This window comes from Gigantopelta aegis, chromosome 10 (genome assembly GCF_016097555.1).
Source record: "Gigantopelta aegis isolate Gae_Host chromosome 10, Gae_host_genome, whole genome shotgun sequence".
NCBI lineage: Eukaryota > Metazoa > Mollusca > Gastropoda > Neomphalida > Peltospiridae > Gigantopelta > Gigantopelta aegis.
The window spans coordinates 38,964,508-38,981,848 of NC_054708.1; the positions used below are offsets into that span (position 1 = coordinate 38,964,508).

Consider the following 17,341-nt stretch of genomic DNA (forward strand, 5'->3'; position numbering starts at 1 on the left):
TAAGTAGACTTTCCCATCTAAAATCACAAAACTGACCAATTACGTAGTCCCAGAGAAAAGAAAATTATCACTTTGGTATCGTGAGTGGTAATTTTTGCTCGAACGTATCCTACCAATAGGCCTAATAATATGCATTTTTTCTTTGGATTTTTTAAAAGAAAAAAAATACTATAACTCCATTTCGTTATATTGATGCAAATTGAAATATATTTAGTTAAATGTTTATTATACTATCAAGTCATTTATGTTGTTTTACAAGTCAGGTTGATGAAAGCGAAGCACCTCGTCATAAATTAGAGCATTTGTTTACACTGTACATAATAGAGAAGTTGGACCTGAGGTGACGTCACTTCGCCCCAAGCTATACCACCGGACGTCACAAAAACAAAACAAAATGGCTGCCCCCAGTTAGCAGGAATAATCACATTTTTTTATTCATTCTAAAATTACACGTTTTTCATCTGTTAAAGTATCGGTATGTGTTGGTGGTCCGGGTATGCATCTTTCCAACACATTAATAGATAAAATAAATCCATACATTGAAATGGGGCTCACCTCCACACACCCCTCTACCCTGCAGCTACAATTTTACAGATATTTATTGTGACAGGTGGTGAGTCTGGAGGGTCTATATAAGTGAGGAGGTAGCATGGGTGGCATCATGTGTATTAATATTAATATTGATACAAAACAAAAATTATTATTGGAATACTATCAAATTCTGTTACATGTATGTTTGGTTGTTTAGCCACTGTTCCCAATGAATTTGATAAATCCTGTGAGAAGTTATGATTTTTTTTTAAATAACCATGAAAATATTTTAGACTTAGTTTTTTCCCCGTTCATTTGGAACACATCATTTTCTTTGCAAAAGGACTATCTCCAAACTAATAGTTCACTTATATTTCACTTGTAGAAACAACAAAAAAAAGATCTAATTCCAGTTCACTTATACCACTGATAAACCACTTATATGTGAAATATATGTGGAGTATCAGTGATGTATCGGTTAACCATTCTTTTCACTTATACACACTGATACTTCACTTATACCAGTACATGGGTAACTTACAGGCCATTTATAAGTGGCGTACAAGTAAAGTATATTCCACTTATAAGTTTGTATAAGTTATTTCCGTAAGGGAGGGTCTATGACTTTAATATTTGAATCGGTGCATACAATAAGGGCCAAACTCCAAATATGTTACATTTTCAGGTTTTGCAATCATTACATTTAATTTTTGATTGTGTACAAGAATAGGCTGAAGGTGATTATAATATTTCGAGTATGGTTATGCTAAGAGTAATTGAAAAAATATGACTTCTTGTAAAATTTGGTAATGTGTAATTGAATGCTTTTCTTTTTACGGCTTAATGAGCATATAAATTTACTATCAATTTTATTTTGAGTTTTTGCTTCTTTTTGGTTGTTTTTTAACCCCGGAAGAGGACAGGGTCTCAACACGAGCATTGACAATGATTAGGACTAAAGGTGCCATTGTCATGTGTTTCAAATATTTGGGGACATCATTTCTCTTGATCAACTGTCATTTTACTTGTGAGTGGCTAGCCACCCCCTCCCTTTCTGGGCAATTTATTTTTATTTTTTATGTTCATTCCAAACATACTGTTTTCATTCTGTTGATCATACAGTTGTTATTGTTTTGTTTTTAATCATTTTTATTATTTGAATTTGCGATTCGACGTATGCAACGCGACAAGCGTCTACGGGCTATTGGCATGCTGCAAACGGACTTTAATGTTTCGAAGTCGGTGATTAGCAGACTGTGGAATAGGTACCAACAAACCCAAAATGTTGACAATCGACCCCATTCAGGTCGTCCCAGGACAACGACAGGAGTACAGGATCGATTCATCTGTAACCAGGCTCTAAGAAATCGAGCTCAAATTGCAAATCAAATTGTTGCAAACCTTCATCAGGCTACTTGTGTCCGAGTTAGGGTCAGACGATTAGAAATCGTCTTTATGCAGCCCATCTTCATGCTCGACGGCCCCGGGTTGTGCCTACCTTAACAAATCGTCACATTGCCCACAGACGTGAATGGTGTAGAGAGCGTCAGAACTGGCGTATTCATTGCTGGCTACATGTCATGTTTTCAGATGAGTCCCTATTCACTTTGGACTTCCTTGACAGGTGTGGTCGGGTCTGGCGACGACGAAATGAACGGCACGCCAACGTCACAATGCGTTTTCATGACAGATATGAGGTGGATCAATTATGGTGTGGGGTGGTATCACTGTGACTGACAGAACTCCCCTCCATATTGTGCAAGGAAGGATCACTGGGCAGTACTACCGGGACAACATACTGACACCATTTGTCGTCCGGTTTGCTAGGCGTGTGGGTCGACGTTTTGTTTTCCTGTGCTCATCGTGCAAGAATTGTCAATGCTCACCTCCAGCAGCACAACATCTATCGAATGCCATGGCCAGCAATGAGCCCAGACCTTTCCCCCCATTGAACATGTCTGGAGACGTGTGTGTGTCAAAGTCAAAGACCGCCGACCACGTTAGTGGAACTTGGTCTGGCGCTGAAAGAGAAGTGGAACAGACTCCCTCAAATGGCCATTGGGAAACTCATACCTAGTATATGCCTCATCGTGGCGGTATCACCCACTACTGATAGAACCCCCCCATCACCTTTCAAATTTCACTTCTGACCCCAATTGTCCTTCAAGATCTTTGGTGGTCATAAAACCTACTGTAATACTGAACTACCAGTTGTAATGTTGGCCCAATTAATTCACTATTATCATATAACCATTCCCCACAGCTAATATGTCTTACAATTTTAGCAATTGTAAATTCTTATTAGAGTTCCCCTACGTTTTGGTGTGAATTAGGAAAACGGCAAAATATATTTCAACTTTACGGAATTATTAATTAGAAATTAAGATTCTCGGAAATAAGGCTCTAAAGTGTCCAGAATGCCGAAACTTCAGAGGGCTTTGTCCACGGAACCTTCACCATGGCTCAGCCCCCGCCAGTTCACTCCATCCCAATCCTACCGGCCTCGGTGGCGTCATGGTTAGGCCATCGGTCTACAGGCTGGTAGGTACTGGGTTCGGATCCCAGTCTAGACATGGGATTTTTAATCCAGACCCTGAGTGAGTGCTCCGCAAGGTTCAATGGGTAGGTGTAAACCACTTGCACCGACCAGTGATCCATAACTGGGGAAGCGCAAATAAAAGATCCCTTGCTGCTAATCAGAAAGAGTAGCCCTTGTAGTGGCGACAGCGGGTTTCCTCTCAAAACTCTGTGTGGTCCTTAACCATATGTCTGACGCCATATAACCGTACATAAAATGTGTTGAGTGCGTCGTTAAATAAACATTTCTTTCCATCCCAATCCAGCCACCCCCTCTTATTATTTTCTAGATCCGCCACTGAAATGGTCATTCTACAGCAATCGTCACTTTTCAAAATACAAATTCAAGATAAAACAATTAAAAGGTATAATTTTTATTTGTTAACTTTTGGAAACTGGATGAACAAAGAAACATAAAATTATATCTGGCCACGCAGAACTGTAATCGGACTGCACGTGCAGACACATGTTACTCTACGAACAAGGTCATTATGTCATTGGTGTTACCGGACAAGTGGGATAGTTCAGCAGTGTGATCCAATTGGTTTATAGTGATCAAGAGCACATGGGTGTGTTATTTGGGTGTCCCTAATAACATATATGGAATAACTTTAGAATTAAAAACTATCCAAGGGTGTAATTGTGCATTTCCACACGGATATTCTGTATGTGACTTAAATTATACACTGGCAGTTTTAATTATTTAAAAATATGGATTCCTTCAAAATAAATTTCATCAAAGTCATAAAGGTAGAAGGTATGCTTTCCTAAATAAATAATTTAAATTTCAAAAATAAAGTTTCTTGAGAATGACAGCTAAAATATTCTTGCGTAACACCAATGACATAAAAGTAACACCAATGACAATGTGTAACACCAATGACATTCAAGCTGTATCCTTGAAACACTATTATTCTTGAGACTACCACTACTTGTTACGTTGTTAGCAAAAGTATGTAATTAATATTTACTAAAATGTTATTTTCTGGGGGTGGGTCTTCAGCCTACAACTATTAAAGGTCTATTAGAATAATTGTGTTTCTGTATTGATAAGATACGGCCGGTCAGACAGTTTAAAAATATACCAAATTAACAAGTATTCCCAATAATGAGTAAAAAGTTGTAATCCTACTTTTTCTTTTACACAAAGCATTGTAAAACTCTACATTAAATGTTCCAAATATTTTCAGAAAATGAAGACGTCTTCTAAATATGTGATGTCATTCTAATGTTTTCAGTACATACACTATACAGCAAATCAAACAAATTATGTCACTATTCAAGAAATAAAAATCTATTTTAATGCAGGATTTTCAATATTTTTAAAAATAAAATTTAAATGGACTTTATTGGAAATGAAAACATACATAATGTAATTTTCCAATAATTGACTACAACTTGACCAGTAATACATTTTCAGTATGATTTTAACTTTTCTTTGTGATAAGGTTAACCTCTATAAACAGGAAAGGTTAGTAGTATCGAACTGTGTTTAGCATTTGAAAAAATAACATTTCCGCACATATGCGGTTCGATATTTTCAATTTTTAAAAACTACATGATAAAATATATATTTCTGAACTATGCACAGTGGATGAACACTTTGTTTAATATTTTTTCAAAAGGAAAATATCAGTTTGTTTGGCGGTCCGGTCCGGTCCGCGTTTTACCAACACCCATTACTAAAACTTGATGTCAGTACAGATATGCATTACGTTCATACCAGTGAATAGACTGTAAAATATAAATTTTCTAATGAGTTGATTCTTAATTAACAGAATTTATACAATGATTTACAATTGTTATTAATGGATTATTTGTCTACTGTTCACTACAGTTGAGTCACAAAAATGTCACAAATTCTAACAATAGGGGGCTTAAAAGTCGTAAACATTAAATGATTTGGCCTTGTTGATCTGGCACGTATGACATCATGTGACACGCAGCGAATGTTAATCTTCCATTTTAAGTCAATTTCTACGAGTCAAGTGGGCCCAATATCGGTAATTTTAAGGAATAAACAAAAATGACTGTTAGTCGTTTCCACAAGGAACACCTTTTTTCATACTAATAAAATAGGTGATATCCTATAAGAATGAGTCATCAATAGGAAAGTTTTAATGTGATAAACAATATAAACATGATACGGTGTCATCCGATGATGCATTACAATGTTCAGTAGATTTCAGGGGACCAGGATTTCACGTGATGAAGGCAAAAGCACATCTACTGTCAAACCAAATTTACCATGAAGTGAAAATGTGGTCAGTATTGTGTAAATCCCCCTCTGTTTGCGAGACAGGCACGAATGCCACATGGCATACTCCTTATCAGTAATCCCAGGTTGGCTTGGTTCAGGTTATTCCACTCATCCTGCAGAGCAATGCCAAGTTCGTGAAGAGTGGTCTTTTTCATTCTGTTGATCATACAGTTGTTATTGTTTTGTTTTGAGTCATTCTTATTTTTTGAATTTGCGATTTACTGATAAAAAAAACATCAACTTTCAAATTTCACTTCTGACCTGAATCGTCCTACAAGATCTTTGGTGGTCATAAAACCTACTGTAATACTGAACTACCGGTTGTAATGTTTGCCCAATTTGGAGACTCTGCCTCCAGACTACTGAAAATGACAAAAATGGTTTGGTTTGCAGAATTTTAAAGTCGGATGAATAAGTCTAGGTTTCAAAAACTGCATACGGTTCCTTCACAAGTCTTAACTAAGATTGAAAAGCAAGTATGTTTCCTTTCTGACTGGTTTGAAGTGTCCCAATTCCAAATGGTGCACATCTTTAAGTTCACACCTAGTACACAGCTTGATTTTTTTTTCAAAAGCGAAAACTCATCTTCTCATCTGCTTCTTAAATTTTTCGTAATGAAAATCATCTGTTGCTTTTTCATTGGATCTGGAACTGGAGATTTTTCCTGAAACAAAATGTTATATTATTTCACATCACTTGTTATTCACTATTCATTAGAGTTCGTTCACAAATGTAAGACTCGATTATTAATCTGAAAAAAGAAGAAGCCCAATATCTAATATGAAATACACAACTTTTAATTATGCATATAAATGATCTAATATTAGTAAAGGGAAAAGGCAAATTCACTAATAAGTTACATTGAGTACAAACCCTAAACACAAACCTGGATTGCAAATTATAGATGCAAACATGCTTAGAATGATTAGTTCTGTAAACCTTTTAATGATGAACTTGCCACTCAAAGAGTTCCAAGACAACAAACTTGATCTTCTTAGGCCACCAACATTAAGGACAAAGAAGGAAGGAATTTTTCAATTATTGATACACTTGACACATTTTAATTACAGTTATATGGCATCCAACATGTGGTTAAGACAACACAGATAGGATACCTGGTAGTACAAAGTTCAGGCCTCTCCCCAGGCTTTTTTAAGGCACCAATCTATTTGTTGAGAAGTGCTTAATTTTTTCTTTCAAATCTTCAAAATATTATTTGAATAAAATCTAGTTGAAATATTATATTTTCTTCCTTTTATGTATGCTATGTGGACATTTGTTTATTTGTGTGTTTTGTTCACTGCTTTTTGGTGAGGGGGAGGGTTTTGGTGGGTTTGTCCTACCCCCCATGGCATTGATTATTAATTATTTATTTTTAATCAATAATTTCACAAAAATAAAAGCAAAAGTGTTTTAGCAACAACACACTTTTTTTTAAATTATGTACAGTGCCAGCGGAGTGTATTTGAAAGTGGGGATGGGGTGGGGGTACTAGTAGTATGCTGTCAGTTAAAAGGTTGTGGTTGTGTGAGAGAGAGAGAGAGAGAGAGAGAGAGAGAGAGAGAGAGAGAGAGAGAGAGAGAGAGAGAGAGAGAGAGAGAGAGAGAGAGAGAGAGAGAGAGAGAGAGAGAGAGAGAGAGAATAAATACATATGTTTGAGGGCTTGAACCTGTTCGTGGGGGTTCGGAGGCATGCTTACCCGGAATAAATTAAAATATCAGATGTTAACATAGGGCCTATGGCATCTCCAGACTTTTGAGCACAGTAACAGGACAAAAGAGGAGACCATGGCCCTATCGGCCCTCACCTCTTCCGCAGCCCCTAATACACAATTTGAAGAAGAAAAAAAATTGTTCGAGACATGCAAATAGCATACATACAATACAGACATAGAATAGTGAAGATGTCGTGTGTCCATTAAGGCGTAAAAAAAATGTTTCTTGAAACCGACCCTACGTAAAAAAAAAAAAAAGGGCTTACCCTAATTATTTTTCCCTATTTTTTTTATTATTATTAAAAAAAATTTAAGTTAAAAAAAAAAAAGAGTACAAAAATGTAGTTTTTTTTTAAACTTTTATTTTTAGTCATGTTCCCAGAATTCTTTTTAGTCACAAGGCAGAATAACATTTTAGTTTTTTCATTTGTTAAACTCTATATTTGATTATTCCTTTGTTAATCTGTCTAAACGGGGCCTACTAGTTGGGTATCTCTTTTGTAAGATGTAATATGCATGTAGGATGCATTTTCTTTTTATACTAAGCATATCTGAAATTACTGACAAAAACACTATCAAAGGATGCTGTGATGGTGGTGTAAACAAGTAACTCCAATGAAAGTGAAAATGCTGAAATTAAAGTATTTGGTAGGAGTAGCCATGGCTTTACCTTCTCAGTGAGTCAGTATCTATGCCAAGTGTCAAAATGACCATGGGGCAAAATTATGAAGGCTGTTTTTCTGAAACACAGATGTTTAACACCAAATTTAAAATGTGCTGAGATGTTGTAATAAAAATATTCATTTTCTTTTCATTATTAGTTATTCTAAAGAGACTGCGGAGCTTGTTTTGCAATGTGAGATTTGATTAAATACTTGAGGCATAACAGAACAAACTGTTTGGTTTTTGCTACTGACCCTAAAACAGACTAACAAAATACTTTCTAAATTATAATCTAGAATTTATTTATATAAATATCCTGAAACTGGAAATTTTAATACTTGTTCAGTTTATTTATTACCTTTTAAAATAAATGTTTGTTTTTTGTGGAGGGGGTTTCTCTTTTTTTCTCTCTTTTTTTTTTGGCCTAACTAGACTATTCTGGACAAATATAGCAAAAACCCAACATTTTATTCTGCAGTGACTGTTAAGCCATATATCAGTTGTAATACTTTTACTTTTTGGGGGAGTATGTTAACTACATTATTATAAATTCTAGCATGACATTGAAAAAACCCACACTTTTGGACTGAAAATGTAAATACCAGATTGTTATTGTTTATGCTAAGCAAGTAACTGATCATATATTCAACATGAAACAAGCCATGTGTGAATACTGTATGTAATGCATCTCTTGAAATTAATATAATTAGTGTTAAGTTAATTGGTGTTGTACATATATTCACTTTAAACTATTAATAAACCATAAGTGTACTTTTATATATAGAGTACACTTGTACAGGTATGTTAAGCGAGTCATAATTATTTCTTGCTGCATCTGGTTTTAGAAATCCACATTTATAAACTTGCAGTATTTTGTTTCTTTAATTTATAATTTATTACTCTAATGCCTCAGTCACAAATGCATCGTAAGTGGGAAAGATGCCCGTACGATGTGTGTTCTTGACAATAACCTACGGGCATCAGTGACATCCTACAGACATCATTGAGTTTTTGGCCGATTTTTGGGGATTGTAGGGTCATCGAAAACTTTTAATGTGGAATTATAATTTTTTGAAGACTGCATGATTTTTAAAATCAGAAACCCACCACAGACATATTGTACGGGCACTTTGCGGCCTTGAGGTAACCTTGTGGCAGCCTTGAGGTGACCTTGCAGTATCTGGAGACATCGCAGGGAGGCCACACGATGCCCCTACGATGTTGGAGCATCATACAGTGACCTTACGGTGGCTGTAAGGTCAACTTACGATGTACAGAGGGAATGCTCCCCCGGACAATTTTGAAAATATAATGGCTTGAAAGCCTATTTCCTGGCATCTGAGTAAAAATATTAATCCTTTTCTAATTATTAGTTTAGATCATTTTTAAGAGGTTTTTCTTAGTTGATTTTATTTTGGTGGTTTCGCAGTATTTTTTTCTATCTTAAATTTTATAATACAGTTTATATTTTTACAGTAGTTGACACACATCAGTTATCAAGAAACATCTTTGCCACCTCCTATCTCTCTCTACAGCTTGCATTTTGAACCAAATATCAAATTATGTTGTATGTAGCATGGTGGACGTTATGGGGGTGGGGGGAGGAGGGGGGGGGGCAGCCCAATTGAACGAGCGCCAAAGGCACAAGTTATTTGGGGTGTCCGGACATGATTCAAAGGTTATTTGCCTGTTACTGTAACTTTCACTGTTAATCTCAATCCGTTAGTCTTGCTACAACTTTTACATTCAATCGAGATGTAATATTATCAACAAAAAAAACAGAAGCCAACATTATTGGGAGGTGGGGGGGGGGGGGGGGCCTGGCCACCCCACCTCCCACTATGGGCCTGTGTAGTGTTATTAATCATTTATTAAAAATGTGCTTATTTGATGTCAAGTCTTCGGCTGTAGGCTATAGCTAAATGTTACATTAAAAAAAAAAAAATGTTAATTTTCAGAAGTATTTTTCGTCCTTGACTTTATATTATTAAATATTATGTTTAAATGATGCAGACGTAACAACGGCTGCCTTATTGGAATTTGCCAACAATTTTGCCACTGTTACTTGTTTGGCTGACCGATGTATGTTGCTGTAGTTCAAACAAATACGCACATTTACATGCACTGCTAATTAACAGATCTCAGAGATCAAAATTGACCAATGGTGATGAAGATAACATGTGGATAATATAACTGCGGTCATGTTGGAATTGCCAAAATGCTGGTTGGTATCAAATCCGGACTACTGGGTAAGTATAAAATCCGGACTTCTGGTGTGAAACGTAGCACATTTTTGACAAAACCTGGACCATAATCGGACAGTGCAAACATCCGGAATCCCGGATAAATCTGGAGGATTCTCATTTATGCACCATGGTGTATTACACCACTTAAAATTGTGTTTGATCTTGTGCATCTGAAGAAAGATCGTACAGATGCTGTTGTATATAAAAAAAAAATCATGGAATTTCTAGACAGGTACCGTGATTACATTCCTGTTTATACAGATGGATCATGGGATGGGAATTCTGTAGCTTGTGCTACAGTTTTTCCATCAGACTGCCTGACTACGCATCAATTTTTAGTGCTGAAGTTTGGGCAGTCATTAAAACCTTGGAAGAAATAAAGGATTCGATCTAGTGTATCCAAATTTATTATTTTCACAGATTCACTTTCGTGTCTCCACATTTTATGAAATATGAAGCTGGACCATCCCTTAATTGGGATGGTGATACGAAAGTGTGTCTTTTTATCCGTTTATCCATTGCCAATAAAGATATTGTATTTTGTTGGGTGCCCAGCCATGTTGGCATCAGGGGTAATGAAAAGGCATATACAACTGTCAAGTCTGCTTTGGATTTACCTCATGCTAGGGTTGGTGTGCCCTATACTGATTTTAAACATAATACCAACCAATTTATCTTTTTAACTTGGCAACATGATTGGGACGATGGGGTTGCTAACAAGCTTCATGCTACAAAGCCAGTCTTGGGAGTGGCAGTCCTCCTATAGGCAGTGCAGGAAGGATGAAATAGTCTTGTGTCGTACATCAGTCATACATATTTGACCCAGTCATTTATCTTGAAAGATCCTCTATCTCGGTGTGTGCACTGTCAGTGTACTCTGATGGCACACCACATTTTAGTGGAGTGTACTCATCTTAAAGTTACAATATCTGGTTACCATATTATAACACCATGTACAAATGTGAAATACAAGCTCAAATGCACTTTTTAAAAAGTCATGTGTGTTCGCTAAGAACAGATATCATCAAACGTATACGCTTGATTCGTCGCCTGTGCCGCCATAGCTCGGCAAGCACAAATGATAGCCTGTTGTCAATTTCAGTTAAAACATGCGTTTGCCGATTTCAAATTGTAGGGTTCGTCTCAAAAAATTAAAAGAGAAATCTTGCACTGTAGTTAAAACCGGTTTGATCTTGACAACGTATTATCGACAGTCGTACCTTCCTATTTCAGAATTGATATTTTATAAAGTGTTAGTAGGACTTTCAAAGTTTAGTTTGTATACTAGTAATACATTAATCATGTATATATTTTTAAAATAAAATATACTAAAGTAGACAATGAATGTTTTCACATCTTAATTTTACGTGTTAAAATCGACAAATTCAAATAAATATTCTTTCGTTTGGAAAGGGTAAAGTGGTGTGTGTGTGTGTGTGTGTGTGTGTGTGTGTTTAACAACATCAAAGATAAAGCATATTAATTTAATAATCATCCAACCGTAAATAAAATGTGTTGAGTGCGTCATTAAATAAAACATATTCTATCCTTCCTTCCATCTGCTATTGGATGTCTAACATTTGGTAATTTTGACATATAATCTTAAGAGAGGAATCGGGTGCATGTATTGGAGGTCGAAACCCTTACTTGCCCAAGCTTAAAAAAAATTGAAATGTATTTTTTGGGGGGAGCATGGCCCCATATAAACTTCGCTTAACACAGTCTAAATCCCTGCACACACGCCTTGGAAACCCACTACATTTTTTTTTTAGCAAGGGATTGTTTATATGTACCATCCCACAGACAGGATATCACATACCATGGTCTTTTTGTATACCCGCTGATGGGGATCGATCCTAGACTGACTGCACATTTCCAAAAAACACCTTTTAGGTCTAAGTAATGAATAAAAATGTTGAAAAATGTTACGTAAATTGAACACAGTACCCTCTTCCTCTACCCCTAGAGTGTTACGTAATTAGTAACACCCCCTTACATGTATCGCGTATGCCAACAGCTGGCCACTGTAAAAATTTCAAGGCAAATCCCCCACTCACCGACACCTGGAAAGGCGTTGTACCATACCTAAACAATAAAATAGTCATTCACCCAGCTCCCTGTCTCTTCCAAGATTTTATACATTCCCAGTCTGCAGCTCAACGCGGTAAGACGTGTTTGTTTCGCTTGTGCACACTGCATGTGCTTTCGTTTGCTCGACTTGGGGATCCTTCATTTCGGGTTTTTTGTCAGCGAAATGAAGTTTTCTACTAGGATGTATGCGGCCATTGGAACTGATTGAAGGCTGGAATGCTTCTTGTTTCGACAGCCTGCACCACCAGGTTGGATTCTTTTTAGCGAGATTCCTTGCCTCCACGTCATTTCTCCGGCTGAGTATGTTGACTTGTTTTTTCGTGACTCGTATGATGGCCATTCTGCAGAACGCCTCGGTTGTTCGCGTTTAGTCTCTACATGTCTGAGTCTATCCTAGCAGCACTGGAAGATTGACCGCCCCACTCTAAGAAGAAATAGGAAGCGGGGTCGGCCCCTACTACTCTTTTCTAGACTTCACTTTGCTTTATAGTGATACCCTTTGCTTTATAGTGATACCATCTCGTATCCTCCGGAGTCGGGCCCGTCCACACCACCATACCAACCCATGACGACTGGACTATACCATAGTCTGATACTCTCTCGTTCAGACGGATCCGGCTTCTCAAGATCTGTATTTCAGCACAGCACTACACCTTCAACCTCTAACGACTGTCAATCTAGGGGTTTTCTTGACAGGATGCAACCCATCTCGTCCCTATAAGCTGTGCACCCAAACGGCCGTAACGAGGCCACTCACGTGGACACATCGATCGGACTTTAAACTTTTAGATCTCCGTTCAAAATTTTATGTCGAAATTACTTCTTTCTTTCTTTTAAAATATTATTAAATAGTCCAATCCTCTCATTTAATTTTGGACTCTCCTTCTAAAATGCTCCAAATTATATAAATTATATATTCGGCCGAGCAGTCGAATTCTTTTTCTTTTTGGCTTGTAACTTTTTTCTTTTTTTTTAAATTTATTCTATTAACTTTTTTATGTCTGATACTCTCTCGTTCAGACGGATCCGGCTTCTCAAGATCTGTATTTCAGCACAGCACTACACCTTCAACCTCTAACGACTGTCAATCTAGGGGTTTTCTTGACAGGATGCAACCCATCTCGTCCCTATAAGCTGTGCACCCAAACGGCCGTAACGAGGCCACTCACGTGGACATATCGATCGGACTTTAAACTTTTAGATCTCCGTTCAAAATTTTATGTCGAAATTACTTCTTTCTTTCTTTTAAAATATTATTAAATAGTCCAATCCTCTCATTTAATTTTGGACTCTCCTTCTAAAATGCTCCAAATTATATAAATTATATATTCGGCCGAGCAGTCGAATTCTTTTTCTTTTTGGCTTGTAACTTTTTTCTTTTTTTTTAAATTTATTCTATTAACTTTTTTACTAATTGCTATTTTCAAAATTCTGCCCATTACACAACCGCCCCCCCCCCCCCCCCGAGTCAGGCCACCGATCTTATCGGAGGTCAGACTCGGGATGGGCGTGTTCGAAACCCTAGTGGTATATGGGCACGTTAAACTAGTTATCATCATCATCCATCCAGAAGTTTTATTACAATATTTATGTGATACTGACTTTTATTCTAAATTTTAATTTGATCTACATGTATCTGTGATTTTTTTTGATTTTTTTTTTGCACAGTTCTTTATACTGTTTTTATTTAACTTTTAAATTTTTATATTGATGTTTATCATCCCATTATTTTCCCATTTACCATAGTTTCACACCCAATAGCCGATGTATTTTTCATGCTGGAGTGTTATTAAACATTCATTCATTTATTCATTCTATTTTTTTTTGAGGGGGGGGGGGGGTTGTGTGTTTTTTTTGGGGAAGGAGGGACTGATCAACTACATATATTTGATTAATAAATTGTGAAAAAATATTAATTGTGTTACCTTTACATTTTTTCTTGCAAAGTTGATATGGGAAATGAAGGGAGAAATTGTAAAATAGGGCATAAGCTACCACAAACAGTTGTTTAAAGTACTCCTAAGATCAACTTTAGATAGATGTCATAGACTCTACATGTGACAACCCTTATCCTGATAATATATAAACCTCTGCTGTGACCTTATCAGCAGACTAGGATAGTGCAGCAGTGTGGGAAGTAAGATGTTTCTACAGAAATTGTCATTTCAAGTCTATCAGATACACTTGGTACAGTAGTAAACAAAACACTAAAATTGACACCGCCACACCCTGGAGGAATGGCCAATTAATGAATCACTGATATGTGAATTTCCTTATTATGGTCCACTTCCAATGTACAGGAAACAATTTTCCAGTTCCTATTATGCTGTTTTGTTTTTAATCACTGTTTATTAGCGTCTCTTGAACGAAAGGTTTTAATGGATCACTGTGTGGAGAAAAAATGCCCTAAAATATCACTGGATCTGATCATCAACAGATTCTCCAAAAAGACAGGTTGTCTGTCTTGTGCTATTGATCGATAGGTGTACATAAATCATTATTTGACTCGACATTTCAAGAAATACACAAAGGCATTGGGTTACTGAACTTGGTGTAAAGCGAATGCAGAAAGATGCGAATCATGAAGAATATCACTTCTGAGCCCTAACGACCATCTGTAACTACTTCAGAAACAGATGCCACAAATACAGTGATCATGTTACAAAATAACAAATCACGTTTTACAGATTGACAAAAAACAAAAAACAACAAAGACAAAGAGATGATTGTTTCTTGCAATTCTTGATGATTTTGATGGGAAAAAAACCCTGGATGTGACCTATTTAATCACAAAAAACTCCACGTGCTACTTATAATAAGCGAGGTGTCAGCTGGACATCATCAAAGTCTTTGTTAAGAAACAATATCCAGCTTCTTTCCTCACAGCCATCAACATCGGTTCCATCCAGGAAAAGACAATACAGTATTGTAGATGCTATGCAAGTTGTATGAATAATTTGCATCAATGATCTTTCCCCTCCAATTTTCAAATCTTAGGTACACATGATTGTTACTGCCAAATACTACTCTTCATCTCATTTGTGATGGTTATTGCTCAGAAAGGGTATGGCTAAACATGTCCAAAGAATGGCCAGACAAAAGTAGAGAACAGAGAATCTTTGATCTCAGTCAAATCGTTCTAAAGCTGTGGGAATGGGATGACTTTTTTTTTTTTTACAGATGATACTAACAAACAACCGAAAACAAGACAGAACTCCTTCGTGACTACTTGTTGTCTGATCTTTTACATATCGACAGTACATCTATATCATAAAAGATACACAGCATACATAAGCGTATGAGATGGGGGCATGGGGTGGTTGGAACTGCCCGCCTAGTGCTGAAACAAAGCCTCAAATTCGGGCAAAAATTATGGAGATATTCGGGAAAATATGCTAACCCGACACCTTTTTATCATTTATTTCCATCATTCTACCCTCAAAATTAGTTGTAATACATATAAAAATGTGTAGTGATTCGTTTGCAACCCTATATAACTGTTTGGTAGTATTGCTAATATGAATAAATGTTGTTAATCAGATTTGAACATTTTTGTTTAATTCAGGAAAAAAAACCCCTAGCCTGCCCCTCCCCCCACCTACAAAAATGGGAGTCCGTACACCTATGCCAGTATAGATATATATTTGCAAATACATGCAGTCCAGATAGGGATGTTTCTGACCTTCGTTAACAGTCCAGATAGGGACGTCTCTGACCTTCGTTAATTCCACAAAGAGGCTGACCCAAGGCTTGCACTGCATATTGTCTATGCTTCGTCGAGGCACGCAGTCTTACAGTATTGTTCTTATTTGTAGCGCCCAGGCGCGATGCAAAACACAAAGGGGGCGCGCTAATTAGAGTACTAGAACACGTTTCGTAATACGTGTGAAAAATCCTCGTATCAAACTGTCAATGTGTCTGGCTCGCTGAGACATCAAAAGCTTTGCCGCTGAGTCACTCCACAGTTTTAAGTTTAGTTAAAGTTAAATTGTTGACATTTGACTCCAGTTTGCAGTTTGCAGTTTAGTTAAAGTTATCATTTACCCCTTTTTTAAACGGTGTTATGGTGTCGGTGTAAATACCTACCGGTATGTTTGTACTTCCGGTTTTGAACAGCATTAACGGAGTGTCGTGTGTTCATTCTGCATGGAGATAACAGCGACATACATTTGATAAACGACATGTGTGACATACTGTTCGCCCATACTAGTGTCGTAGTGCTTCACCTGTTTGGATTTTATTTGTTTACCGATTATAATCATTGCAAGTCCGCAGTCAGGTAAGCCAATTTTACTATTTTACGGGTACCGTTTCATGATACATTTCTCGTAATCATAGGGGGCGCTTATATTAGAGGGGGCGCTACAAATAGGAACAATACGGTATGTCTCATAGCTGATTACACTGATGTGTACATATTGGTACTCATGCTTCTTATTGCTATCAAATGCTGACTATACCCATCCATTATTTGAATGTTGTTCAGCATTCAGAAAAAAACACAAAAAAAACCTGTTATGCGCTAGTTTATTTTTATGTAAGGATATCCAATGTTGTTCCCATTCAAAACGACACCACATCACATATTCATACGCCATTTGAATATTGGTCGATGGCTTACTGGTATATATATACAGTTTACAAAAATACATTGTATTTAGTTTGAGATTATACGAAAAAGATATTATTACTCTTGTGTGTTTTGGTATCGTCAATATTATAGTCTTTTGTAATGAAACGATAAGGGAAAAATAGAGCTGTGATAAAGGTCTATGAGAGGTAGGGGTTTTGTAGTTTTTTTAGGGGAAAGGGGAGGCATATTTTATTAAATTTTAAAGACCGATACATGTGGAGAATTAAACATCACTAGAAATCTGCGTGAATATAACTATAATTCTAATTGTTAAATGTAGCAAATACATTCCAATTAAGTTCATTTTATTGTATGAATATTTTAATTTTGCATCGTTAAATCCCTTGATGGGTGGCTCCAGAGACTTCGTCTAAGTGAATGTTTCACTGCTTTTCGTCTTAAACCATATCGATAGCCGTGGCCAATAAACAAATAAATAAAAATATTTTGTATTGTTATCTTTGATAATAACATTTAATCTTTCTATTAAATGAAATTATCAAAATAACGATATTATTATTTGCAGTTAAATTGTAATAGATGTACATGTATATTCAGAGGTTTGAAATAACAAATGTATTGGGCTTTGTGTGCTGTCAATTATATTGTCAATTGTGATGTTAATT

The 17,341-nt window shown here is 36.5% G+C and overlaps 1 protein-coding gene across 1 annotated transcript in view; it reads right to left on the reverse strand.

Moving 5' to 3' along the window:
• Positions 1 to 3,466: 3,466 nt before the first annotated feature.
• The window catches only part of LOC121382698 (telomere length and silencing protein 1 homolog), an 88,606-nt gene continuing 74,731 nt past the window's right edge, over positions 3,467 to 17,341 (reverse strand). The window contains exon 9 of the mRNA XM_041512238.1: positions 3,467 to 6,032. Coding sequence (XP_041368172.1) covers positions 5,950 to 6,032 — 83 coding nt within the window. The 3' untranslated portion in view covers positions 3,467 to 5,949. The remainder of the gene's footprint in view (positions 6,033 to 17,341) is intronic.